At 32.9% G+C, this 27,812-nt stretch overlaps 4 protein-coding genes and 1 non-coding gene across 20 annotated transcripts; 3 read left to right on the top strand and 2 right to left on the bottom strand.

Annotated features, from left to right (window-relative positions):
• The first annotated feature begins 516 nt into the window (after window positions 1-516).
• On the top strand, window positions 517-6,670 carry LOC126686684 (auxin response factor 2B-like). 13 transcript variants are annotated; one of them, XM_056106136.1, is made up of 17 exons: window positions 517-678; window positions 965-1,062; window positions 1,182-1,319; window positions 1,402-1,514; window positions 1,693-1,788; window positions 1,924-1,980; window positions 2,161-2,316; window positions 2,819-2,903; window positions 3,723-3,813; window positions 4,051-4,215; window positions 4,351-4,470; window positions 4,753-4,837; window positions 4,930-5,098; window positions 5,385-6,031; window positions 6,113-6,165; window positions 6,237-6,297; window positions 6,394-6,484. In XM_056106136.1, exons 1-16 carry the CDS (start codon window positions 620-622, stop codon window positions 6,256-6,258), a joined length of 2,154 nt encoding a protein of 717 aa, XP_055962111.1. In that variant the 5' UTR covers window positions 517-619; the 3' UTR covers window positions 6,259-6,297; window positions 6,394-6,484. The 13 variants fall into 13 exon arrangements, with proteins under 13 accessions (XP_055962111.1, XP_055962113.1, XP_055962110.1 ...); XM_056106138.1 differs by having other exon boundaries at window positions 6,245-6,297; window positions 6,394-6,411; XM_056106135.1 differs by having other exon boundaries at window positions 6,237-6,487.
• A 182-nt stretch (window positions 6,671-6,852) lies between these two features.
• Window positions 6,853-10,187, top strand: LOC126686686 (uncharacterized). Of its 3 annotated transcripts, none has more exons than XM_050380865.2 (3): window positions 6,853-7,199; window positions 7,283-7,544; window positions 9,183-10,187. In XM_050380865.2, the coding sequence occupies exons 1-3, from the start codon at window positions 6,951-6,953 to the stop codon at window positions 9,248-9,250; spliced, it is 579 nt and encodes a 192-aa protein (XP_050236822.1). In that variant the 5' UTR covers window positions 6,853-6,950; the 3' UTR covers window positions 9,251-10,187. The 3 variants fall into 3 exon arrangements, with proteins under 3 accessions (XP_050236822.1, XP_050236824.1, XP_050236825.1); XM_050380867.2 differs by lacking the exon at window positions 9,183-10,187 and adding an exon at window positions 8,555-9,154; XM_050380868.2 differs by lacking the exon at window positions 9,183-10,187 and adding an exon at window positions 8,580-8,822 and having other exon boundaries at window positions 6,854-7,199.
• Window positions 9,232-11,276, bottom strand: LOC126686685 (secoisolariciresinol dehydrogenase). 2 transcript variants are annotated; one of them, XM_050380863.2, is made up of 3 exons: window positions 10,985-11,276; window positions 10,709-10,789; window positions 9,232-10,078 (listed from the first exon to the last, which is right to left on the bottom strand). In XM_050380863.2, exons 1-3 carry the CDS (start codon window positions 11,002-11,004, stop codon window positions 9,277-9,279), a joined length of 903 nt encoding a protein of 300 aa, XP_050236820.1. In that variant the 5' UTR covers window positions 11,005-11,276; the 3' UTR covers window positions 9,232-9,276. The 2 variants fall into 2 exon arrangements, with proteins under 2 accessions (XP_050236820.1, XP_050236821.1); XM_050380864.2 differs by having other exon boundaries at window positions 10,709-10,783; window positions 10,985-11,275.
• A 145-nt stretch (window positions 11,277-11,421) lies between these two features.
• On the top strand, window positions 11,422-11,511 carry TRNAY-GUA (transfer RNA tyrosine (anticodon GUA)). Its single transcript is given in 2 exon segments — window positions 11,422-11,458; window positions 11,476-11,511. It is a non-coding gene; the product is annotated as a tRNA-Tyr (tRNA).
• A 3,464-nt stretch (window positions 11,512-14,975) lies between these two features.
• On the bottom strand, window positions 14,976-22,337 carry LOC126686228 (uncharacterized). The gene is made up of 3 exons (XM_050380273.2): window positions 22,230-22,337; window positions 21,065-22,012; window positions 14,976-16,058 (listed from the first exon to the last, which is right to left on the bottom strand). Exons 1-3 carry the CDS (start codon window positions 22,256-22,258, stop codon window positions 15,083-15,085), a joined length of 1,953 nt encoding a protein of 650 aa, XP_050236230.1. The 5' UTR covers window positions 22,259-22,337; the 3' UTR covers window positions 14,976-15,082.
• Between the last annotated feature and the right edge of the window lie 5,475 nt (window positions 22,338-27,812).

A 27,812-nucleotide genomic window follows, 5' to 3' on the forward strand; every position in this document is an offset into this window, starting at 1 on the left:
TATAATAATACCATCATTTTAAAAAGGTTTAAAAAAACCTCTGATATTTTATCCACTTTTCAATCCTACCCTGACGTTAAAAATTTGTCAGTTTTATCTTATTTTGTATTTTTTTCATTTCAATTGTACCCTAATGCGTAAAATTGACATTTTTTTATTTGGCAAAAATTATCTAAATTGACCCTTTTTGCATTAGATTAACTTTTTATATAAAATTGACTATTTTTAAAAAAAATTATTAAACTTTTGTCAAATAAATAAAGGTCAATTTAATGCTTTAGAGTACAATTGAAATGAAAAATGCAAAGTGGAGTAAAATTGATAATTTTTCAACGTCAGGGTAGGATTGAAAAGGAATTAAATGTCGGGGTTTTTGAAGGCATTAAGCCTTTTAAAAATGTATTCCTATGATTGACTTAATTTAAAATGACATGGTAAATTAAGTCTACCTAATTAATTAATGTGTTTCCTAATAATAATGATTAGAAAAAAATGTTTTCATGAGAAGAAAGTGTTTAGATAGAGAATATGGAGGGGCGGAGAAAGCCAAAAGGAAAGGAAGAAGACGAAAAGAAACATAGAAAGAAACGGTAAAGACAGTTAGCAATCATCGCCGACGATGGCCTCTCCATTCCATGCCAACCCAACAACGACAGTGACCCACATCATGATTAAATAGTACGTGCACTCTACATTTACAATCCCGAGTCCTCACACTACATTCACTGCATCAAACTTCTAGCTAATAGTCATAGCTAGACTGAAAAACCAGTACTCCTAAGCCTTAACCTTAACCCCCCCTTACACAAACACACACAGCACAGACACGTTTATCCCGTCCCCCACGTCTCTTCAATCAGGCTTGCTTAATTCTTCTGCCGCTGAACTAGCAGAATAGTGGTTTATGAGGATAAAACAAATAAACAAAGTTGACGAATGAATGTTAGTTGGGTACATTTTACAGTTGCATGTTATTTGAGTGGACTGCGAGACACCTGAGTGATTCGTCGTCGTCGTCATCATCATCATCATCAAGTACTGCTACTGCTACTGCTAGTACGAGTGAATAGTTATATCACCTTTCCAATTGTATTTCGTTTTGTCTTCTTCTTGAAGCTATTGTTTATAGATAGACATACACTGGTTTTGTTTTGTATTTATAAACTGAATTATTGTGAAAGATCAGAGAATTAAGGAGAGGGAAATGGGCAAGGGAAATAGAAGTAAAGTTGGTCATCGTGAAGCAAAAGGATCAAACAATGCTGCGACCAAATCAAGAAAGTGTGGCAGGGACACCTTGCCTCCTAACCACCATCATGGTTTGTTAAGTCTCAATTGTTTTCTCTCTGCTTAGCTTTGGTTGGTTGGTTTTGCAGTTAATCGTTGCTCTTGATGTTTCAGTTGACAAGGATGACTTATACAAGGAATTATGGCAGGCATGTGCCGGCCCTCTTGTTTATGTTCCTCAGGCTGGGGAGAGGGTTGTCTACTTTCCCCAGGGGCACATGGAACAGGTTCTTTTCTTCAATGTATTTGCATTTTTTACAGTCTATATTGATATAATAGTGAAGAGATTTTAAAACCATGATTAACATCAATGTGGCATAGCCTCAAAAGACATGGAAGCTGGTTATTTTTGTTGTTATATCATGATATTTTAGCATTTAATTTCTGTGATATGTTTTCTTCTAGGTAGAGGCATTCATGAACCTAGATACTAAAACCGAAATGCCTCCCTACAATTTACCTTCGAAGATCTTCTGCAGGGTTCTTAATGTGCAACTGAAGGTATGCAATGTACTCCGTATATAGTATGATGACTCTCCACAATGTTTTTGGACTGAAAAAGATGTTTGGGTTTCGAGTGTTGCATATTAAATTATCTAGTTTTACTATGCTAATTTGTTATGTTACCAATTATAGGCGGAAGCTGGAACAGACGAGGTGTTTGCCCAAATAACTTTGCTTCCAGAGGCGAAGGTTAGCTACAGTCTACAGAGATGCTGATTGAATCCACTTTATATCTATAGTTTTGTCATTTGTGCTATGTTGAAATCAGGGGTTTGGCTGTTCCGTTAACTGTTCAGGCTAGCTACTTCTTCTTATGTTCTTATTTTAGATGATGATAGGAATTTCTTATACAGCATTGTTTCATTGCAGCAAGAAATAGTAAGCTTATTGGACGGAAATTCTCTGACTTTGTCTCGCAAAACTTGTACTCGATCCTTCAGCAAGAAACTCACATCATCTGACACGAGCACACATGGAGGATTCTCTGTTCTAAAGCGGCATGCAGAGGAGTGCCTTCCATCCATGGTTGGTAATCTTCTTGTAATTTAATTATTGGCAACAAAATGGGTATGCTATGAACATTTCCATCTTGATGAGTCAAATTTGTTATATTTTATTTTTCAAAATTCATGTATTTAACAATAGAAAAAGTCCCTTCGCGGGTGACAGGACTCTATATCGGGGTCTTTTTCCATCTTAAACTCAGTTAGCAGAAATTTCTTTCTACAATTAAATCCTAATTAAAAGTACAAGAAAACAAATGGATTTTCCTGATGTCGAGACAGAATAATCATTTCTTAATCATTTGGGTTTGGTGAATCCCTTCAACCGATGTGTCACTTTAGTTATCTGCAACTGCAACATTAAGAATTTGACTATAGTTCCTTTGCATAATGGGGAAGTTTACAGTGTGGGATTTTCTTTTGAATCTTTCTTTCTTGTGGACTAGATTGTGCTTTGACAAGCATGTTACAACTTACAAGCAATCTATGCAAGAAAAATTCATATGTTACATTTGTTGCTTCAGGATATGTCTGGAGAGCCCCCAGAACAAAAGCTTTATGCAAAAGACGTGCATGGTTACGACTGGTGCTTCCGACATGTATTTCGGGGTAACATTTAGCTCTTACATTTATTACAGTAAACAACAAATTCATTTTAGATTCCTTATGCATTACTATGAAACACTACCATAGACTAGTTATCATCTTCAATTGATAGCTTTTTAGGGAAGCATCTAAAAAAGTTTGATTTGACATATGATGCTGGGATCCATAGCTTATGTTAAAACAGTACTATACCATAGAGTGATAAGTAGCATCCCTTTGCATCCTAACTTGGTGCATGTAATTTAGCAAGCTTATTGAACATATAACTTGGGTGAAATTTCAGATTCCTGGGGTAAATAAAACCTAGTGGGCATACAACTCTGATGAAACAAACATATAGAAAATGAGCGAGAAACTATCAAAGACACAGTTCTTATGTGGGGCGGCGATATGTCTATGAACCAAGAGCAGAGCCTCACTGGTCAACCTTTAATTCTGTGCATGATCTATAATTGTTTTTATGCCTGAAAATGAAATAATAATAGGACCGGGTATTAGGAAATCTACTTAGAAGTAAATGTAACAAACAAATAGAATATGAGCGAGAAACCATCTAAGACGCAGTTTTTATGTGGTGTGGCAATATGTCAATGAACCTAAAACAGACTTCACTTCATCTTTGAGGAGAAGAATTACGAGTCAACTATTAGTTTGGCGTTTCTTCCTAAATATAGGTACCTTGTTGAAATTTAAGTGACAATCCGAAGCTATTATAGGTAGCTATGCAATTACAGCTTATAAGGAATACTTTTCTCAGATTTTTTTTGCTTGAAATGCTGAATTTAATGCTTTTTTCTTTTCTTTTTTTGAACTGAAATGTAGGTCAGCCAAAGAGGCACTTGCTAACTACTGGTTGGAGCACATTTGTTACTTCAAAAAAACTTCTTCCGGGGGATGCTTTTATCTTCCTTAGGTTCTCTCCCACTCTTCCCCTCTTACATTTTGTGTGTGCACTAGGGGCTTCAAACTCTACAATGAACTTTGCAATTGTAATGTTATCTTGGCATGAATTCCTTTACTAAACATGTCTTTATTAGTGACTTGCACAGTCCATTACTCAAAGTTGAGTTATAGACGAATAGGTTATTATACTTTTGGTGTTTTATCAAGATCTCTGTTCGTCATATGACTAACAATATTCACTTTCCAGGGGAGAAAATGAAGAACTTCGCATAGGGGTCCGTCGTGCAATGAAACAACAGAACAATGCATCAACCAGTGTCATCTCAGCTTGTAGCATGCAGCATGGTATATTGGCTACGGCTGTCCATGCCATCAACACTGGGACCATGTTTATGGTGTACTTCCATCCGTGGTAAGCTAATATTTATGTTAACTGAGATGTTGAGTAATCATAAAAGCAGTTTATAACTCTGGTTTCAGAGCGATTATTCGGGCCAGCTTAAGCACTAAAGTTCTAATCATGGAAATGTTATATCCCTTTTTCTAGGACAAGTCCCACGGAATTCATCATTCCTCTTGATCAGTACTTGGAGTCGGCAGAAATTGACTATTCTGTTGGGACAAGGTTCAGAATGCTGTTTGAAGGAGAAGAGTGTTCAGAACAGAGGTGCAAAGCGTTGTGAAACATTTATCTCTTTTCATAATTGAGTTCTTTCTTAGACCCTGCATTTCTGAATTGTACATGGCACTAATTAATTCCGTAGTCACATTTAATAGCATGAAAGTTGTTGGGATTCTCCAGTGTCATTGGAGTTTTTACATGCAATAGTTAATTACAAGTACAGATTGTGCAGCTACTTATGGAGGTTAAGCTGGTTATTTGAAGCACACCTTTTATTAGCTTTCGCTTTACTTTTTTTTTAACTTAATATCTTCATTCTCTCCAAAGGATTGACAGCTTTGAAGGCAGCATCATTAGCAGTGAAGACGTTGATCAATTTCGGTGGCCCAATTCAGAATGGAGAAGTCTTAAGGTTAAATTTTTGTTTATGATATTTAAGACACTACATGTCCTTTAGGATAAATTCTGTTCGATACATTTTAGTACTGTGCCATTTTTTTTCAGGTAAAATGGGACGACACGTCTGAAGGACTTACACGTCCGGATAGAGTTTCTCCTTGGACAGTTGAACCAATAGAACCCATAAAGAAACATACTTCTCCTCTACACCCATCAAAGAAGGCGCGTTCTATAGATGCATCACTGTCTGGGTTTCCCAGCATGATCAAAGCCGGTAAGGACTTATTTGTCACTTGTCTTGGTCCACCTGCTTAGTTTGTTTGGTGAAGGCTTCAAAGAAGCACGGAGTCCACGGACACTTTATTTAATCAGCGTTTTCCATTTCAAAAATGTGTCTGGAATTTGGCGTTTTGGACACGAAATTTCATTTTTTAACAAAGGAAAGTTTAAAATAACAGCGTTTTTTACATCTTTTTTCTCCGAATTGGTTGGAAGGAAGACAAATGTAATTTATTTTTGTTTCTGCAATTTTATTTCAGCTGATCAAAGTTTTTGACCAGGCATTTTGCATGGCCCAGTTGAAAATGCAACCCCAAATCTCTTGGGGGTCTTGCAAGGTCAAGAAAAGAGGGACACTTGTGTTAACAGATTTGGCGCACATGAAACTTCGATACTCTCACAATTGATTCCTCAAAATACTGAACCAAATAACAAAACGTTAGGGTTGGAGAATCAGTTGTGCTCTGCAATGCATGGCGCGTTTCATCCTTGTCCTAGTGGTACAATATTATTTTCTGGTGGAAACTTAACAATCTCGGATCTTCGTAATGGCTGTCGCCCTCCCCTCAGCTCTTATGGGATTCCTGAAAATGCCATAGTAGGCACAAAATTTTCTATTCTGAATGTCAACTCTTGCGATTCGGGGTCTCAAGGTTCAAGAACTTTGAAACTGAAGGACGCAAACGAAATTCCACACGCTCCACCAAAAGGTGGCGGCAGGTACAAGCTTTTCGGAGTTGATTTAGATAAAAATCCACCGGAGCTCCCTTCATCACAAGTTTCTACTTATAGTGATCATGAAAGTCTCTTTTCTCCCTCTCCAATGTCCCAATCCAGCGTTTCCGAGCCATCTAAGAGTACATCTGCAGCCACTAACTCAGACAGTCAATGCAAGAACTGTTCTGCCACTGATCTGTCTTGCACAAAGGTACTTGTAGTTGTGGATTCTACTTTGAAATCAAAATATCTTTATTTACAAATTTAGATTTAACATTTGGGAAATTATCAGGTGCTTAAATATGGAGCTGCTGGAAGATTAATCGACCTTACCAGGTTTAACGGGTATGGCGAACTGATTCGTGAACTGGATCAGATATTCGACTTCAATGGAAGTTTAATTGACGAGAGAACAGGTTGGCAGGTAACATACGATGACGAAGGGGATTTGATGCTGGTTGGAGATTGTCCATGGAAGTTAAGTATCAAAACAGCTTAAAGTCTGGTAGGAAATTTACACAATAGCTTATGCTTGCTGTACATTAATTTGGGGAAAATGCATTGTACTTGCAGGAAATTCCAGCGTACGGTCCGAAGAATGGTTATCTGCCAAAAGAAGGACATTGGGAGGCTGAATCCAAGCTCTCCAAATGGAGTATATGTGTAGCATCAAACACTTGCTCGAGTCGATTTGTGTCATCAGTTTCGTGTTCAAACGCTTCTGTCTGCGAATAAATGTGTTTGTGTGTGTGAAATAATGCTGGAAATGCAGCTTCAAATAAAACTTTAAATAAAGCTTGATGCATCTTTTATGTATTTGTTTGAACCTTAAATATTTGTTCACTGGCTATGATTTTGTCCAAGTTCAAAAATGCAGAGTATGCTTTTGATTATTACCTGACTAAATAAGTAGAATTGACAGATACATCATTTATTCCCGAACTGAAAACGACGCCGTAGTGATCTCAAGCTCACTTTAACGCCGTCGTTTAGACTTTGATCTAGCACCGGATAGCTATAAATTTTCATTATCTACAAAGAAAATGAAGAATCTGCAATAAATCGCAAAATCCTTACCTCTAATTTCACAAACTCTTCAATTTTCCCGCCATCGCCAATCATAAATTTCAATGTCGACTCTCCCAATTCATAACACCACCACCATCATTACTTCTTCAATCATCAATGCCACTCCCCGAATCTTCACAATTCCCATCCATTTCCGCTTCTCACCATCCACCAACTCAAAACGACTCCGTTTCCCCTTCCGTACAGCTCCTAAAATCCACTCGTCTCATTCCAATCCCCAAGAAGACGGAGAAATTGTAGAAACCCTACGCGTCCCTGACCACTGGTTACTCCCTCCCACCGCACTCCAGGTAATTTTTTTTTTTTTTAAAAAAAAAAATCATTCAATTTAAAATTTGTCTGTTAATGGAGCAGTTTCGACGTCGTTTTGCAGGAATCGGAGTGGCTTAGGGTTACGCTGCACAAATGGCTGGACGATGAGTATTGTCCGGAGGAAACTAATGTAGAAATTAGTAATGTTGCTGCTATGTCATATTATGAGTCGTTGGTAATGAAGCGAACCGAGCTAGGTGAGATATTGTTGTTGATGGCTAGGGATTTGGAATCTATTTCTTATCAAGAAAGTTTTCATGGCGCCTTCTCGTCCGCTAATGCGGCTATTTACTTGATCTCTCAACGAATTGAGCTTCTTCAAGGTAAATCAGATGAGGATACGAAGTAATGTCGACTAAATTATATATCATTTTTCTGTGGCTTAATTTTTCTGTTATGTATCTAATTTTCGGGTATTCGGAACTCTCTGGATTTTTGAAATTCAAGTGGAGAATTAGTGTGTTTAGTATATAGTTGGAACTTGGAAGTGTAAATCTTTTTAACTGTAAGTATGATTTCCAATTTCATTTAGAGGCACCATGAACTCATAATTGTAGTTAGATTAAGTTTGAGCTTAATTCTTTGATAGAAACAAAAGTTGATCTTGGGAAGAAGAAGGAGTTAAGTTTGGGCTTAGTCCGTGTTTTAGGTTCAATGGTTTGCAATCTGTTTATTAGCTAGTTAATTTGCTAGGAATTGAGAGTTCTGAATCTTAATGACAATGCAAGAGGATGAATAAAGTAAGTAGTGGAAACAACTCTTTACCTAGCTTGTGCTTATGTAGCATGGACACAGATGTGGGGAAACGGAATACTTGGACACGAGCCTGGCTAAACGGTCTTATTTTAAAGTTCTCTATGTTAAAAATGAAGTTTCATGTCTGAAACGCCAAATTTCCTACATGTTTCGGAAATGGAAAACATTGATTGCATCTATGCTACTATCGTGAACCATGGGAGTTTGAATGTCTAAACTCGCATGCCTTTTCCAGATGATGCTATTTTATTAGCTCCTCTAGGTTATCTTGCTGAGTCCTTGTGAGTGTTAAACTTAACTTGCCTGTTTCGCATGTACGTGGATCTATTTGATTAGTTTTAAAGATATTCAAGACAGGGACAGGAGGACTGTTGCTTGTGATGATATTCTCTCAACTACTTCTTAGGTTGTCTTTATAGCAAATACAAATCCGTGTGATAGTTGTGTCCATATGAATCTTAGATATAAATGACATAAGGTGCTAAAATTTTGGAACAGTTAGTCAGTTACTATTAAGAGAGAATTTCTACTTCAACCTTTCTTTACCCATCATTTCCGTCTCTTAATTTTAGTACAGTTTTCTGGTTTGCACGACTGTTTAGAATGTGAAACGGCTGGAGAAAGTTGAGTAGCATGAAGAAAGCAAAGGTTAAAGGAACTGAATTTGTTGAGCTTTGCACTGATTGCATGTGTTCCGCTCACATTTCCCAAGCTAGGAAAGTTAGAACTCTGCCTGCTATTGTTTTGTTCAGGTACTTGCATGCTTTTTCATTTGATTTTCATATATCCTGAGAAAACTAAATAGCACAAGCACTTTATTTAATCAACGTTTTCCATTTCAGAAATGTGTCAGAAACTTGGCGTTTCGAACACGAAACTTCATTTTTAATATATAAAATGTTAAACTAACATTGTTTCGCCATGTCCGTGTCCGTGCTACGTAGCTGAGAAATATTCAGACAGCTGATAACCAGTGCCCTAATTCTGTTACCAAAGGCAGGCCCTTTTTCGTTTCTTGATATGTTTTGAAGAGGATGAATATGTTATTTTTCAAACTTTTATCCATCCTTAATGTTCTTGGGTAAACACTATCCACCACATTAAACTAACTCTCCATTACAATTTTAAAATGTGGCATAGTTACAATTTTAAACATGCGGCATAATTGGATTTTAACTCAATGCGGTAGCAATTCCATTCTGTAGGAGAAGCAAGTGATTGTCTAAGTTGTGTTCTGAAAATGGAGACAGGGAATCAAGAAAATAAAATTTAGTACTGTTTCCGTTCATTGGGTTCAAATTACATCTGATCCGGCGCTGGAAATCCTAGACTCTTGCATACCGTAAACCCTCCATCTACGACTAAATTATGCCCATTAACATACTTAGCATCATCAGATACAAGATACAAAGCAGCATTAGCTATGTCTACCGGCTCGCAGTTTTTCCCCTTTAGTATACCAGTATTATGCAGCATTTCCACTAGCTTTTGAGCATCAACTCCTGGATAGTATTGAGCCATTTCTTGCATGACAAAGGCAGTCGGAATTACAAATGGCGATACACAATTGACTCTGATACCGTACTGACACAGTTGTGATGTTACAGACCTAACAATTCCTATAACAGCAGCCTTAGACACAGAATATGTGGGTTGAGCTGATCCGCCGATAACTCCTGTGATGCTAGCAGTACACAGAATGGAGCCGGTTCTTCGAGGAATCATCACACGCGCTGCGTGCTTAATCCCTGCGATTACTCCTCGCACATTTATGTTCATCACTCTATCAAATGCTGCTAGATCAAGGTCCACAATACTGGGAGGAGTGTGACAGGCCACTCCTGCATTGTTGAACATGATGTCTAGTTGGTTGAATTCAGAAACGGAAAAATCTACGGCGTTGGATATATCAGATTCTTTAGTGACGTCGCAGGCTATGAACGCTGCATTGGGTCCGAGTTCTTTTGCAGTGTCTTGACCGAGTTGGTGTTGAATATCAGCAATAATAACTTTTGCACCGTTGTTGATGAATTTGGTAGCAGTTGCCTTTCCGATGCCGCTAGCTCCCCCTGTGATCAGTGCCACCTTGCCCTCTAGCTTGCTATGCGACACCATAACAGAACTTTTTAGCATCAAATGTATTTATTTGTTTAACCATCTTCAATGTTATTGGTCAGGCTACTATCAGTGTTAAAATTAAAACTTAGGCATATAGTGCTACAATTTAAATTCAAATATTTAACTAACCAATGACTGTAAAGATACTGTCGCAGTATATAATAATGATACCCAGAAAGTTCAAAAAGGTGACGATCGTTATATATTGTTATAACAGAAAATATTAAAATAAAAACAAGAAAGTCATATTAATTTAGAGATTTTGAAACCAAAAAATGAAATATCAAAAAGTATAAGGTTATCGTTACTATATATTTTCCGCTTTTGACGTTTTTTCCGATTTAAGCACAATCTAAACATCTCAGCTCGTATCCCAATCTTTTAATTTTTTTTATTCTATAGCACGGTTTGTGGTTTATGTGTTATATTTCATAAATGACCAAAACGATGTCGTATAAGACACTTAGGTTATATATGCCACAAAATGAAAGGTTGGGAACTTGGGATATATGGTGCCTCGAAAAGAAAAAAAAACGCAAAAAGTGAGGATATATAGTAACAATAATCCAAAAGTATAATTCGGCAAGTTCCCACATGATTAAAATTGACACACCTTCCAGTCTGGGTAGAGAAGCCATTGTTGAAGAAGAAGCCAGAATACGAGATTCTTGAAATAGATGCAATCCGTCTGTTACTACAATAATGGAAACAATAATTAGTTGTATCCCAACATAAAAAACGAAAAAACCAGCAATTTCAGCAGCCAAAAAAGACAGTAAAATGGTAAATTGAACTTGAATCTAATGGTCCAAGAACATAACTGTACAAACAGAAGCAATAACCAAACTTAAAATGAAGATCTAAACACAGTGTTGAATGAAAAACTTGCCTGAATCCATTCTTGAACATGTTTCAACAGTACTTGTGAAAAAGACGGAGAAACAGAGAGATGGTCGTAGTTCTGACAGTATGAGTTCATGCACCTAACCTAATAATAACGATTTATATGGCAATAATGTCTCCGACAGAATATGCTATTGCAAGTTGTTATTTCTTTCTTTGTAGTTAATGAGACAAAACAATTGATAATTTCAAGGCTCATTTGCAGATTATTCTATGCTTATCCAGACCAAGAAATTTACATACATCCAATCAGTAAGCTAATTGTCCTCATTATGAGCCTTTTAAAATTGCATGCGGCCTTCTTATTTTATTGCTTTAAGCGAATATGTAAATTACGATTGCGTTCAGACAAAAGCTAATGAGTATCCAATGATTATGACAATTAATATAATTTATTGTTTTATAACCAATTAGATTACAAAACCGACCTTAGCTCAGTTGGTAGAGCGGAGGACTGTAGTCGGATATCCACAGCTAATCCTTAGGTCGCTGGTTCGAATCCGGCAGGTCGGATATTTTTTAGTTTGTCTTGTTTTTTATTTACTTTTTATAATTTTTTTTTGTGGAATGACTACCCTCAATTTTATTTTTTTCAAGTGCACTAAAATGGATGATATTTAAATAAATTCTAATTTAATGTAATAATTCTTTTATCACTTTCCCAATATATCATCCATCTAAATGTACTTGAAATAAATGAACAAAATTTTAAATTTGAAGGGAGCCATTTCAATTTTTTTGTGCACCAAAATTTAAGACATTGATCACTACGCACTCAAACTTATGTTATTCTTATTTTAACCTCGAAAATCATGCATTTCAGGAAAAATTGAAAAGTTTGAATTTTTGCAAAAAATTTGACCCTTTTTTACCATTTGCCTTAAAAGTATCTATTAATTTCACTCTTTTAGGAGTTGATAGAGCTGATAAATTTCCTTTTTAAGCGACTCTCACATATTGTTAATGTGTGTATAATTTTATATCAATCTTAAGTGTGCAAAGTGTGCCAATGTTTATTAGTTAAGTCTGAGTGTGTACTTGACTAACTTTATAAAGTTCAGAGGCATAATTATTATTTATGTACAGTCTGACCCTCTGATAATTAATACACATGGTGAATCAAAAATTTATTAATTATTAAAATTATTAATTTATAGAATTTATATAAAAAATTATAAAAGATATTTTAAAACATCTATATTAATAGATCTAATATTAATATTATATTATAAAAAAATTAACTAAATACACTTTACAGTCACTCAATTTAAAAAAATAATTTTATATTCAATTTAAAAAATATCAATTGATATCAAACTAAAAAATAATTATTAAGAAGTTGTATTGATAATGTAAAATAATTTTTAATATTTTTTATACTAGAAATACTTTACTTATTTTAATTTGTTTATCTAATAACTTTTTTTAAAATTTCTCAAAAGAATAAAAAAAAGGGTATTACTATTCGCTGCCCCAAATTACTACCTACCGCCCAACTTTTTACAAAATATCCCTAAACCATTTTCAGCTAAAAAAAACTCAATCCTCTCAACTCAACTAAAAATCCGACAAATAACCGAGCAAATTTATAATAAAAATATCAAAATCACCTAAAAATAAAGGACGGCAACCTTTAATAATTAATTGGTTTTTAAATTATTCCGTTTTTAAAATTTTTTAATTTTTTTTAATTTTTTTAATGGGTCATCATCTTGATTTGGCGATGGACCCTATGGGCTATCGCCTCGAGGGGCCATCGCCGAGGGAGATGGCCCATTAAAAAAAAATAAAAAAATTTGAAAACTTAAATAAATAAAAACCGATTATTTATCAGAGGTTCCGTCTTCTATTTGTAGTCGATTTTGACATTTTTATTGTAAATTCGCTCGGATATTCGTTGGGTTTTTATTTGAATTGAGAGAATTGAATTTTTTTTAAAAACTGAAAATGGCTTAGGGATATTTTGGTAAAAAGTTGGGCGGTAGGTAGTAATTTGGGGCGGTAAATAATAGTCCACTAAAAAAATCATAATTCCATGGTATTTAAACTTCCACGGTATCAATTAAGGTTAGTATTGTCTCAAATAAATCATCAATTGTTATATATTTCTTTAAAAAAATCTCTCTAATAATTAATATTCATGTAGAATATATTTTAAATTTTATTAATTATTAAATAATAGAATTATTAATTATCCGACGAGGAACGAAGTTGGTTCTCTCAATTTTCTATTAATTATTAGAATTATTAATTTATAGAATATTAACTATTAGAGGATCGACTGTATGTGGCCCTTTTTTGTCTGTTTGAATTTTTAAAAAGTAACCTATTTAAAAGTCTTTTAACTTTACTAATTATTTGATATTTAAATTTTCATTTGATCTTATATAGTTTATAAACTTTGATATTTGGTCTTATTTGTTCCTGTTAATGTGTGTATGATTTTATATCAATCTTAACTTTCATACTTTTTTGATTTTTCATATGTTGAATATTTTATTGTCTTTTATTAACTTCACGGAACTTGGTATAACGGAATAGACGAACATCCGTTTGAGAATTCAAAAAGGTAAAAAATTGACCAATTGAAAATTTAGAGACCATTTAAATGAGAAAAAAACGTAAAAAAAAGTCCAAATGTCGTAAAAAGGTCAAACCTTTCACAAAAGTCCTGATCTTTCAATTTTGTCGATTTTGTCCAAAAAACTGATTATTTGGTTTCACAAAAGTCCTGACCTTTCAATTTTATCGATTTTGGCCAAAAATGTATTATTTGGTTTCACAAAAATCCTGACCTTTTAATATATGTCCATACCAGGTAAGCACAACATAGGCAAAATTGAAAACAAATTGAGAGTTGACCACAATTGAAACCAAATAATCTGTTTTTGGCCAAAATCGACAAAACTGAAAGGTCATGACTTTTATGAAATTTTTATAAAAAGTTCGGCCTTTTTACGACATTTGTCCTAAAAAAAATGATCTCAAAATAAGTTAATCCAACTCTAAAGTAACTTCTTCTTCAATATTGCACACTCATCAAAAGAATCTGAAAAATTACCTAAAGAGAATTCACCATTAATGTCAGTAATTTTCCACATTCTTCAGGGAAAGAGTCTCCTTCTTCACCCATGCATCCTTTTATCGCCATCTTCAGCCTTGGATACAGATCTCGGTTAGATTCTCTTGCCGTTCTTTTTTTAATTGCAGTTTAGCTGTACCATTATTTTTAGGATATCCAGTTTCAATTCATTATGCGCACCAAATGTTTGATAAAATTACTGCTGGTTTATTTTCTAGTGGTAAAAATGGGATATCCCTAAGTCAGTGAGTTATTTCAATATTAAAAAAAGGATACTAAATTTCAAATTGTTAAAAAATTATTGAATTATTTCTCAGAGAAGTCATCATCTTAAAAGAAGGTTATTAAATTTACCACAAATTACAAAACTAATTCTGAGTTATATTATTTTATTAAAAAATGATACTGAATTATTTGAATTATGGCATGCCATGTAGGATAAAACACAATAAATTTAGTGCATTTTGCCTGAGTGATATTCCGTGAAATAATAATTAGTGACCATTTTTTAACGATTTGAAACTTAGTACCCTTTCTGTAATATTGAAATAACTCAATGATCTATGGAGTTTAATATCTTTTTAAAATGTATGTATAACGTGTATTTTCAAATCTGAAGAATGTATAACAGCAATCTGAATTTTAAAAAGTACAAATGCAATCTACATTATCTGCGTGCCACTCCATTTTTATAATAAGTCGTGATAAAATACTCAATCAATGTTTATTTTTTCGTCATTAAATATCTTAATATTATAAATGTTTATTGATGTGTCGTGCGAATGACGACGTAGCACAACTGTTATATTGAATGATTATTCCGTTCTCATGAATAACAACATAAACCTTTATGACATAACGACTTTGAACAGTAAAACAAAGAATAACTCCTTAAACAGTTTAAGAAATGAAAATATAAATAAAAACTTAAAAATCCTCTAAAACAAAAAGATGAAGATCAACAATCAAATACTTTAAATTAAATTATCAAAGAATATAAAGCTACCAGGTTTGATTAGGAGGAAGAAGAAAGAATCTAGGATGAATCCACACTCCTTTTAGTTTAAGCCGTTCTTTTTCAGATCCTTGAGCATCAATGTTTTCACTATAAATCACCTTATTTATATTACCTTGTAGAAATGCCGACCCACAAATAGAGAGCGAAATTTTTTTCTCCAATCCCAATTTTTCTCTTATTTCATTGTCTTTAAAATAAGAATTTCTCATAATAAATGGAATATGTGGGACAGTAGTTGGAATATGTGAGACTGTAGTAGAAGGGGCTGTGTAATAATTTATGCTATAATGATCCATTGTTAAACTCTTAAAGTTATACTTCATTATAAATTTCTTGGGAGCGTCCATGATGTATAGTTCATCTTTGTAATAAGCTAGACATTTGATTTGTCCAAGTTTCTCTACATTATCATGAGAATGAGAACATTTTGTCCACTCTTTATCCCCGCGACGAATAACATATAACACGATTGTCTTCGATGATCCAATTTTGTAGGTGATAGAAACTAAGCAATCTTGGGATGTGGGTAGTGACGAGAAAGTTGCGATATAGTTAGATAACAATCCGAGGTTATCCAAATTTGGAAGCTCGATTTTCGCTCGCGAAAATGGGCAGAAGAAGTAAACGGAGTAATCTTCTCGGAGTAGAAGAAGCCAACCTTTGTTTGATGCTAGGCAAGCAGTAGAGCCGCTCAATTCTGGAATGTTGATTGTGTATCTGTCCTTGTTTTGGCTTACCAGAAGGCATTGAGAAGATAATTCGCTGTAAAGTAGGAGCCACGGTTCTCGATTTGAGGAGCATTCGATTTCGGCTGAGGCTGTTCCTGAAGCGGAATTCCAATCTTTGCATACGCTGCGAAAACTGATCAGGTCGATTATTCCTAACCCCGCGGCAGTTGATTCTAAAATGTCAGGAGGAAGATCACAAAATTTTCTTTCTGCTACCTTGCTAATGCTAGCCCTGCCAAAGATTTTGGCTTCAGTAATTTATATTGCGAGTTCAGTAATTAGTTCAGGATTACAGAATGACTAATACAATCATAATAGTAAACATAAAAGAATCATGAAGAAATTTAGACATGGAAGATGATTGACTAAACTTGACCAAAATCCAAACAGATTATTGAATAATTATAATAAATTTATTTATATCTACTGCTAAAATTTCACCAAGAAAAAAAATCTAGTAGTATGTTCTCTAAAAAATTTCACCAAGAAAAAATTTCACCAAGAAAAAATTTCACCAATAATTATAATAAATTTATTGATAGCATGTTCTCTAAAAAATATCCAAAGATTGCGGACTCAATCTTTGAATGCATCCAGTCATAGCCAGCAAATTTAGTCGGGACGAACTGCAATTTTTTCATACCAACTAACATAAAACTTTCCGTCCGAACTTTTTCTATTAAAAAATTTGCGGATCACGGCGTACTCAAGGTTCTGCCACTGGATTGCAGGTTAATTGTACTACTCTTGAATCAATATGTACATGTAATATAATTAAGAAATATGTACCTTGTAAATTTGAAGGATGAAAGCAACTTAGTGATGTAGTTTAAAACGAACACCGTTCGATAGAGACTAGGCCGGATTTTTGATATTTTTGTTCCCCCTTCTAAAAGAAAATTCTAATTTTGTGCCCCAGGTCACAAAAATTCTATTTTTGTGCCTGGGGACCCACCAGCCCGCAATGGGCAATTGCCAACCCGCAATTGCTCATTGCGGGCTGGACTAATCCAGCTGATTAACAAATTAATCAGCTGGATTAGTATATAAAGCAGCCCGCAATTACCAATTGCGGGCTGCTTTATGTTATTGTTTGGGGACTCTCCCCAAGAAATAGACCTAACATTTTCATAACATAAAATTTATATAATCTATACCTAACCTTACATTAGTAAGACAAATAAAAAATAATGCCAATAATAATAACTCTACATTTAAAAAAGCTGACCTGTAAATGGTATCCAATTGGTCAATTATTGTTCAACAATATAATTCGTACAATTGAATGCAAATCCTAAGAATTAATATTATAAGTCTTCCCATCACTGCATCGCTTTCAAATTTTTACGATAAAAATAAATCATTTTTACGATAAAAATAAATGTGGGTAATTAAATCCACAATTTCAAAATCGCTTTTAATTTTCTAAAATGTGTCTCACTCTGAAAAATTATTTAAGTGGGTAACTAAAATATGGGTGATTATTTTTTTTAAATCCACATTTTAAAAAAAATTAATAAGCATTTTTATGACAAAAATAAATTACGACTGTTTTATGTCTAATATGAAAAGCGATTTTAACCGTGTCGGGCGTTTTTCCATCTAATATGAAAGTGATAAAAAATAAATTAATAGTGTATCGCACAAAAGTTTTAAAAAATCATACATAACAATTAAAAGTAACCGTAAAATTATATGTAATAATCTTAATATTTATAAATTTCAGAATTAATTACTGATCAAAAATAATTTTATTTTTAAAAAAGTAAAGAGTTGTTCTTCATTCAAGCATTTTTATAGAAGAATAAAATTAGAAAGAAAAATGACATTGAAGGCTTAAAATATTTGTAGTACAGGAGCCACTTGTGGCTGCTTCTTGCCTTATCGCCGGTGTTGGTTAGTCTTTAGCTCTCTCATCCTCTTTTATCTTTTATCACTTTATACGATCTTAATTTTTACATTTTATGCAATTCACGGCGGATTTGTAATTACCAATTGTTTTTTTTTTGTGTTTTATGAATTTAGCAGCGTTGTAGTAGTTCTTACATTTTGATGATATTCTAGAAATTTTATTTTTTAAAATGTGTCTCACTCTGAAAGATTATTTAAGTGGGTACTAAAATGTGGGTAATTAATTTTTTTTTTCAAAATCCACATTTTAAAAAATAATAATAAGCATTTTTACGATAAAAATAAATTACGAGTGTTTTATGTCTAATATGAAAAGTTTATTAAAATTTAATATGTAAATAAATTAGACATAAAACACTCATAATTTATTTTTATCGTAAAAATGCTTATTAAATTTTTTTAAAATATGGATGTAAAAAAATAATAATTACCCACATTTTAATTACCCACTTAAATAATCTTTCAGAGAGACACATTTTAAAAAATTAAAAGCGAATTTGAAATTGTGGATTTAATTACCCACATTTATTTTTATCGTAAAAATGATTTATTTTTATTGTAAAAATTTGAAAACGATGCAGTGATGAGAAGGCTTAAAATATTATTTCTTAAGGTTTGCATTCAATTGTACGAATTATATTGTTGAATAATAAGTAACCAGTTGGATGCCATTTACAAGTCAGCTCTTGTAAATCTAGAGTTATTATTATTGACATTATTTTTTTATTTATCTTACTTATGTAAGGTTGGGCATAGATTATGAAAATGTCAGGTCTATTTCTTGGGGAGAGAATCTCCCCAAACAAAAATATAAAGCAGCCCGCAATTGGTAATTGCGGGCTGCTTTATATACTAATCCAGCTGATTAATTTTTTAATCAGCCGGACTAATCCAGCCCGCAATGAGCAATTACGGGCTGATACTAGCCCGCAATTGTTTATTGCGGGCTGGTGGGTTCCCAGACACAAAAATAGAATTTTTGTGGCCTGAGGCACAAAATTAGAATTTTCCCTTAGAAGGGGGAACAAAAATATCAAAAACCCGACTAGGCCTCGTAATTTCTTCGCCTGGATTTAGAGTCATGGATAGAGGAGATACAATGTATTTTATTTATGGACTGTTTCTTATAAAATTCGCAGATTCATATTCGGATCAGAGTTTTATTTTTCAGAAATTGAAATAATGTATTTCATCAGCTGAGTAACTCTATATATATATAGCTTATAGTTAGAGTCCTTGCAACATATAGTTTGTCCTGTTTTTTTTTTTTTACTTTTAAACACTTGCAACATATTGATTCGGGAAATCGTGGGTGAATTTCTTAGGTTTGTTCTGTTTTTTTTACTTTTAAACACTTTTTCATCAAAGTCGGCTGAAACAATTCCAGTACTAATTAAAAAATCAAATTGAATAGCTCGGTTGATCTAAAAACCGGCCAGCTGTCCGGTCTAATTAACCATAGAAATTAAAAATTTGGCCAATTATATTGGCCGGACTGAATCAATGAAACCAAGCTAAATCGGTCGAATTGACTAAACCAGCGAGTTATCCTAAAATTGGTTCATGGACCGTGTTCAAAATTTATTTTCTTATATAATTTTATTCAACCAACTCAATTGACGGTTAAAGCGGGAAGCAGTGACCTTGTCGGTTCGGTCACTAGTTTGATCTTTTAAACACTATTTCTTTATTCTAAACACTTTTCAGCTTGACCCGTAAAAAAGGGCATTCAATCAATCAGTCAATCAAAAACATTCAATTAGACCTTTGATATTTTATCAACATATATATAATTACACCAATGAGCTATAGATCAAATGATATAAACATTAGGCAACCAACTGCTAGGTCGGGGGTTCGATTCCTCTCACAAGCGGTCCTCCCTTCCCGAATTATATTAAAAAAAAGAACATACATATAATTACATTCTAATGTTTTTATAAAGTAATATACTTTGAAATAATTACAAAAATAGGGTAACTAGGAAGCTAACTCTATTGAATTAATTTTTCGTAAGAAAATGAATCCTAATGTTTGAAAATGCTTCAAAAATAACACCCAGTCAGCCATTATGCCAGATAAGATCAAGAAAACAATTATAATTGCTCCCCAAAAATTTATCATCTAAAAAGACAAAAAAAGTAATTATACTTTTTTATAATGAAATATTAAAAAATATTATTAAAATCTTTTAAAATGTATAAATATTGATATATTTAATTTAAATTAGATGAAATTATTAATTCCTTTTAAAAAAAATTACTATTCTTTGTTGATGAAACCTAATTCCATTTAAAATATTATGAACCGAGTTCTGTGGAATTCGTCCACCAAGTCGGACCTAGGAACTCGCTGAAGAATTCAAATATAAGTCAAATTACAATTAATAATCGATAATAAAGGAGATTCCAGAAGATCCATTTATATCTATACTATATATAAAATCACCGTAAGCACGGATGGGATGGGGTTGGGGGGGCAAGCACTTTTACGTTATTGTCCTTTTCACTTATAAAATTTAATTATTAATTAAAAATTATTAAGTTAATTATTAAAATTAGAGTACTAATTAAAATAAACTATTATGTTAAGATTAGTTAGAGTACTAACTAAAATAAACTATTATGTTAAAGTAATTGTCTATAGTACTAATTAATATATACTATTTTGACTATTTTAATTATTCTTTAATTGTATAGAATTCATAATCGTTAAAATTAGAGTACTAACAAAAATAAACTACTATGTTAAGATAAGTTAGAGTACTAACTAAAATAAACTACTATGTTGAAATAATTCTTTAGAGTACTAATTAAAATGTACTACTTTAACTATTTAATAATTACTATTCAAATTATTTTTTAATCATATAGAATTCTAAATAAGGTAAACTCTTTCAATGAACTACTATTTTAAATTTTACTTTATAAAATTTGCAATTAAATTTTTTTAAACAATTACAACAATCATTTAAAGTATTTAACAAGATATACTATTTCAAATTAACTACTATTTCAAATTTTATTTAATAATTTGACGAGTCACACTACGAGCTACGTGTGAAACACGTAAAGTAACACTAGTTTTTTAAAAATGAAAATAAAGAGTATGTTTGACTTTCCAACTCTGTATTTTTAAAAAAATACAACGTAAATCTGTATGACATAACGAATTTGAACAGTAAAATTAGGAATAATCCCTTAAAAGTTTAATAAACATCAACCATGAAAAATTATAAATAGATACTTAAAAAATCCCCAAAAACAAAAACATGAAGATCAACAAACAAACATCTTAAACTAAAATTAGCAAAGATTACAAACCTACCAGGTTTGATCAGGAGGAAGAAGAAAGAATCTAGGATGAATCCACACTCCTTTTAGTTTACGCCGTTCTTGTTCAGATCCTTCAACAGCATCAATGTTTTCACTAAAAATGACCACATTTTGCTTACCTAGTAGACATGCCGACCCACAAATAGAGACCGAAACATTTTTTTCCAATCCCAATTTTTCTCTCATTTTTTTGTCTTTGAAATAACAATTTTTCACCAGAAATGGCAGATTTGATGTAGAAGGGCCTGCGTAAGAAGGAGGAACTATGTCATAATGCTTCCATGTTAAACTCTTAAAGTAATAGTTTATTATAGATTTCTTGTGAGCGTCCAGGATGCTTAGTTCATCTTCGTAATAAGCTAGACATTTGATTTGTCCAAGACTCTTTACATTCTCATGAGAATGAGAACATTTTGTCCACTCTTTATCCCCGCGACGAATAACATATAACTCGATTGTTTTCGATGATCCATTTTTGTAGGTGATAGAAACTAAGCAATCTTGGGATGTGGGTAGTGACGAGAAAGTTGCGATATAGTTAGATAACGATCCGAGGTTATCTAACTTCGGAAGCTCGATTTTCGCGCGTGAAAACGGGCAGAAGAAGTACACCGAGTAATCTTCTCGGAGTAGAAGAAGCCAACCTTTGTTTGATGCTAGGCAAGCAGTAGAGCCGCTCAATTCTTGAATGTTGATTGTGTATTTGTGGTCTGTTTGGCTTACCAGAAGGCATTGAGAAGATTCTTCGCCGTAAAATAGGAACCACGGTTCTCGATGTGAGGAGCTTTCGATTTCGGCTGAGGCTGTTCTTGAAGCGGATTTCCAATCTTTGCATACGCTGCGAAAACTGATTAGGTCGATCATGCCTAGCCCGCTAGCAACTGATGCTAAAATGTCACAAGGAAGATCACACCATTTTCTTTCTGCTTCCTTGTGAGCCCTGCCAAAGATTTTCTCTTCAGTAAATCTTTTGAATTTCATATATATAATGCAAATTCAGCAATTAGTTAGGGATTAAAAACTTGGAATCAAAACTTTTTTTTAAAGAAATTTGTGTCTCCGACCAATTCTGATTAGGGCGGGCGCACAACTCGTGCATATTAATTAAAATGACTATTGAATCAGTATGTATATATAATCGATTATCAAACATGTACCTTTTAAAATTATAGGATGAAAGCAACATAATGATGTAGTTTACCGATCGAGACCGGCGACGCTTCGAAATTTCTTCGGCTGGATTTAAAACCACAGGCAAGACTGTGTTTTATTTATATATTGGCTCTTATAAAATTCGCAAATTCATAACAGGATAAGAGTCTCATTTTTAAAAAATTGAAATAATGTATTTGATTCGTTGAGTAACTCTATAAATATATCTTATAGTTAGAGTCCTTGCAACATATAAATAGTGTTCATCGGTTCGGAGAATCGTGGCTGAATTTCTTATGTTTGTCTTGTATTCTATTTACTCTTAACCTAATGCTTAGGAAATGAACTTTTTTTTTTTTACCTTTTTCAAATATTTGTGCCCCAGAATTTTAAGGCTTTGATCACTGGCCATGTAAACTTAGGTTATAATCATGTTAACATCTAAAATTAATACTTCATTTACTTATAAACACTATCATAGTCGGCAAAAAGAATTAGAGTGATTGAAAGATCAAACTAAACAGGTCGGTTGATCCGGAAACTAGCCAATTGTCTGGTCTAACTAACCATACAAATCGAAAAATTTGGTCCAATCAAATTGCACTTCACTGAATCAATTGAACCAAACTAAACCAGCCGATCGAATCGATGAAATCGATAATCGGTTCATGAACCGTGTTAAAAAGGTTATTTTCTTATATAATTTTATCCAACCAGTTCAATTGACGGTTAAACCAAAAAATAATGGCCTCATCGGTTTGTTCTCTAGTTTGATTATTTTAACACAATAAGTCCTTTATTTTAAACAATTTTCATCTTAACCAACAAAAAGATGCATACAATCAAATTAATCAAAAAAAAAATGATTAGACCTTCGAAATTTTATCCACAGCTGGATAATTACATTATATTTTTATTTAGGGTTAATATCATAAAAATTTACCAACTTAATATATTTTGTCATTTTAATCACGCCGTTTAAAAATCGTCATTTTCATACACCAACTATTAATATTTTTTTTCAAATTCATATACCGCGTGAATATTCAATAAAAACCGTTGAGTTGACAAACGAATAGTGGCATGTCAAAAAAATCAAATAGTGACACATCAGCGATATTCAGCGAATTTTAAAACGGTATATGGATTTGAAAAAAAATTGATAGTTGATGTATGAAAATGATGATTTTTAAACGGCGTGATTAAAATGACAAAATGTGTAAGCTTAGTTAACTTTTATGATATTACCCATTTTATTTATAAAATAATACACTTATGGGATACTTATGGTAATGAAAATGTTTGTTTTTCATATGTTATTTGATTTAATAAATTAGTGCATAAATATGAACGGAAATGAGTGTGCAAAAACCAAACCATATCATAAAAACATTTAGTTTTTTTTAAATCAATTCAGTTTTAGACATAATTTTTTAGTTAAATTATAATAAGTTGAATAGATGGATCTGGTTCATTATGAAATAAATTCAGTCCTTAAAATTTTAGTTCGGTTCGTTATTAAAAATCTGAAAATTTTGGTTCGGTTTGATCCGAATCGGTTCTAGAAAAATGAAAAAAAATATTTGTTTGGTTCGATTAGTTCGATATCAAAAAAATCATTTTTTTTGGTTTGGTTCAAAATCGACTGAATTGAAAACCTGATGGGTCGGGTCGATTTGGAGAATTTACACCCTTAAAATTTTAGGCTGACTCGATTTTGATAAAAATAAATCTTTTTGATCTGTTTTAGTTTGATATTTTAAATAATTAACCTTTCGGTTCAAATTTAGTTTTGGACATCAATTTTTTTTATTTAAGTTAAAAAAAAACAAATTGTAATCATCAAATTCAAACATAAAAATCGACCAAATGGCCGATCCAGTTCGATTTGGAAAAATTTAAATACTTATAATTTTGACTCGGTTAAAAAATAAATTTTTTGATTCAGTTTGGCATATTTGCTCTCTTTTTTACGGATTCCAAATCTTGCAACCTCCAATTCATGGGTTATTTTCTGGGAGTCACTGTACTTTCCCAGAATTGCAAAATGGACACCGAACAATTTTTTGTTCCAAAATGGTCACTGTATTTATGATTAGTAACTTCTGGCGATCACTAAATGAAATCCGGTGACTTTTGTCCTATGTGGCTTGCCGGAGGCTGACTCACACCTTTCTTTTTGTCGCAAAATGTTTAAAAAATTAGGGAAGAAGATGATGATGTAGAAAAATAAGAGTGATATCGACAATGACATGGCAAAGAGGAAGGTGTGAGTAAGCTTCCGGCAAGTCACGTAGGACAAAAGTCACCTGATGTCATTTAGTGATTGCCGGAAGTTACTAATCACAAAGTACATGGTCAATTTTGAAATAAAAAATTGTTCAGTGACCATTTTGCAACTTTGGGAAAGTACAATGACTCTCAGAATCAATAACCCCCAATTCAGTTACAGACAAACAGTACCAACAAAGAAACCACACATTCTACAATTCTTTTCCAGATTACATACCATCTCAATGAAATATCAATATTATCGTATTAGTTTAATTATTTGACTTTTGGTACCATAATAATTGAACAAAGGATCAGTTCACCCCCTCAATTTGGCACGAAATATCAAATGAGTCACTTTGGACGAAACCGGATCAAACAAACCCGCAACTTGACAAAACCAGATCAATTCAACCCGCAACTTAACAAAACCGAATCAAATTCACCCTTCTGACACAAAAAAGGAGAGTGGATTATCTAATTACAAAAAATTAATCCTAATTAATTCTAATTTAATCCTAATTAAATATAATTAAAATTTTAATTAAACCTAATTAACAAAAAACTCTAATTAGAAACCTATGTCTTCTACCCCACCACCGCCGCCAGTCCCCTACCTCACCACCACCGCTGCCAGTCCCCTACCTCACCACCGCCAGTCCCGTACCTCACGATGTTCTCGTCTGAGTCTGAGAACAGCGGATCTGTTCTCAGACGAGAACAGAGCCGCTGTTCTCGTCTGAGAACACAGGTTGTTCTCAAACGAGAACAGCCTCCGTTCTCAGATGAGAACAGACTCTCTGTTCTCGTCTGAGAACGGAGGCTCTGTTCTCAAACGAGAACAGAGGAGAAGGAGATGACTTTGTTGTTTGGAAACGGAGGCGCACCGGCGATGGCGGAGGAATCCGGTGGAAGGAAAAAAAAAGAAAAAGAAGAATGACTAAGAAGGGAGAAAATGTAGATCTGGTGAAAAGAGGGAAGAAGAAGAAGGGAGAAAAAGAAAATTTTGGTCCCTAAATTTTTATTCAAAAAATAAATTGATTTTGAAGTTATAAAATATAAGGGGTAAAATTGAAACTTAAAAATAATTAAGTATTAAACCAGAAAATAAAAAAATATTAAGTACTATTTTAAATTTTTTACCATTCAAAACCGGAGAGTGTGTTTCACTTGCTCGGGGGGGTGCGATGTGATCTTTTTTGCCAAATTCAGGGATTCGTTTGTCCAAAAACACTCCAAAATGACTTATTTGATATTTCGTGCCAAGTTGAGGGGGTGAATTGATCCTTTATTCCATAATAATTTCTTCATATGTTTAATGCTTTAATTTATATCCAAAGACCTTAATCAACTGGTAGTGTATTTTATATCTTTAGAAGAGTCAATTAGTCAAAATTATATAAAACTATAGGCTATAATAAATTAATAATTAAGTTTCAACTACAAAATAAAAATAAAATAAATTTTTTAATTATAATCATTAAGTTATAATAAAAATTCATTTCTTATTTTATATATTTCTAAAAAAATAAAATAACAAATGTTTTTAACAGCTATAATAACAGAGCATTCTCACTAGCTATCAATTTTATATATTATTATTTATCATTAACGATAAATTATTATAATTGAATAAAAATCAAATCAAATAAATCCAATATAAGATATTATAATTTGTTTTAATAAATTTCATAGATTATGCAAAATTTTATTTCATTTTTTATATCAAATTGTATATAATAATTTTTGTATCAATAATGTATAGTAAATTAATCACTATTATTCATAATATGAAAATTTAGAATTGTATTTAATATAATATTTTTAAATTTAAATAAAACAAATGTAATATATTAACATATTATAATAAAAATATTATAAAAGCGATAATATTATATTAATTCGCGTGCGGTTTTACGACTAGTTAATGAGAATTTTAAGTATGCAAATAGCTACTATTAGATAATCTGAGACTAAATTTATAAAGTTTAGAGCATAATTATGTATGTGGGTTCATGAACAAACCTTTATGACTTAATGATGTTGAAACATTAAAAAATTAAAATTAGGAATAATCCCTAAAAAGTTTAATAAACATCAACCATGAAAAAATAATAAATAGATATCTAAAACAAAAAGATGAAGATCAACAATCAAATACTTTAAATTAAAATTAACAAAGATTATAGACCTACCAGGTTTGATTAGGAGAAAGAAGAAAGAATCTAGGATGAATCCACACTCCTTTTAGTTTACGCCATTCTTTTTCAGATTCTTCAACAGCGTCAATGTTTTCACTAAAAATGAGCTTATACCCTGAAAACTAAACCCTAAACCCTAAATATAAGTTGGAATATGTGAGACTGTAGTAGAAGGGGCTGTGTAAGGAATTATGGTATAATGATCCCATGTTAAACTCTTCAAGTGATAGTTTATTTTAATATTTTTTTAGCGTCCATGATGTGTAGTTCATCTTCTTAATAAGATAGACATTTGATTTGTCCAAGTTTCTTTACATAGTCATGAGAATGAGAAAATTGTGTCCACTCTTTATCCCCGCGACGAATAACATATAACTTGATTGTTTTCGATGATCCATTTTTGTAGGTGATAGAAACTAAGCAATCTTGGGATGTGAGTGACGAGAAAGTTGCGATATGGTTAGATAATGATCCGAGGTTAACTAACTTCGGAAGCTCGATTTTCGCATGTGAAAACGGGCAGAAGAAATAAACGGAGTAATCTTCTCGGAGTAGAAGAAGCCAACCTCTGTTTGATGCTAGACAAGTAGTAAAGCCACTCAATTCTTGAATGTTGATTATGTATATGTTACCCTTTTTGCTTACCATAAGGCATTGAGAAGAATTTTCGCTGTAAAGTAGGAACCACGGTTCTCGATTTGAGGAGCATTCGATTTCGGCTGAGGCTGTTCTTGATGCGGAATTCCAATCTTTGCATACGCTGCGAAAACGGATTAGGTCGGTTATTTCAAACCCGGCGGCAATTGATGCTAGAATGTCACAAGGAAGATCACACCATTTTCTTTTTGCTTCGGGAGCCTTGCCAAGGATTTTGTCTTCAGTAATTTATATCTAGTTCTTTGAAACATAGATAATTAAGTTTTCTGAATTTTATGAGGGCGTTAGAGATTTCTCATGCTATCCAGGCGATGGTGAACCATACCATTCAAGCTCATCGTTTTCAGTCCATTTCAACCCCAGGTTCTGCTCTTAAGGAAATCTGTCTCATAGGTTGGACCCCGCCCCCTGTGAGTTGGATCAAAATTAACTCTGACGGCGCTGTTCGGTCCCCGGATA

Source organism: Mercurialis annua, linkage group LG6 (assembly GCF_937616625.2).
Source record: "Mercurialis annua linkage group LG6, ddMerAnnu1.2, whole genome shotgun sequence".
Taxonomy (NCBI): domain Eukaryota; kingdom Viridiplantae; phylum Streptophyta; class Magnoliopsida; order Malpighiales; family Euphorbiaceae; genus Mercurialis; species Mercurialis annua.

Coding starts and splice junctions, on each gene's coding strand:
- LOC126686684 (XM_056106134.1), top strand. CDS start 620: ATGGCCTCTCCATTCCATGCCAACCCAACAACGACAGTGACCCACATC. Junction 1,515..1,692: donor CCCAGGGGCACATGGAACAG/GTTCTTTTCTTC, acceptor GTTTTCTTCTAG/GTAGAGGCATTCATGAACCT. Junction 1,981..2,160: donor CTTTGCTTCCAGAGGCGAAG/GTTAGCTACAGT, acceptor GTTTCATTGCAG/CAAGAAATAGTAAGCTTATT.
- LOC126686686 (XM_050380865.2), top strand. CDS start 6,951: ATGTCGACTCTCCCAATTCATAACACCACCACCATCATTACTTCTTCA. Junction 7,200..7,282: donor TCCCTCCCACCGCACTCCAG/GTAATTTTTTTT, acceptor GTCGTTTTGCAG/GAATCGGAGTGGCTTAGGGT. Junction 7,545..9,182: donor ACGAATTGAGCTTCTTCAAG/GTAAATCAGATG, acceptor TCCATTCTGTAG/GAGAAGCAAGTGATTGTCTA.
- LOC126686685 (XM_050380863.2), bottom strand. CDS start 11,004: ATGTTCAAGAATGGATTCAG. Junction 10,790..10,984: donor ATGTTCAAGAATGGATTCAG/GCAAGTTTTTCA, acceptor CCATTATTGTAG/TAACAGACGGATTGCATCTA. Junction 10,079..10,708: donor TTCTCTACCCAGACTGGAAG/GTGTGTCAATTT, acceptor GGTGTCGCATAG/CAAGCTAGAGGGCAAGGTGG.
- LOC126686228 (XM_050380273.2), bottom strand. CDS start 22,258: ATGTTGCTTTCATCCTATAATTTTAAAAG. Junction 22,013..22,229: donor TCATCCTATAATTTTAAAAG/GTACATGTTTGA, acceptor AATCTTTGGCAG/GGCTCACAAGGAAGCAGAAA. Junction 16,059..21,064: donor CTTCCTCCTGATCAAACCTG/GTAGGTTTGTAA, acceptor AATCTTTGGCAG/GGCTAGCATTAGCAAGGTAG.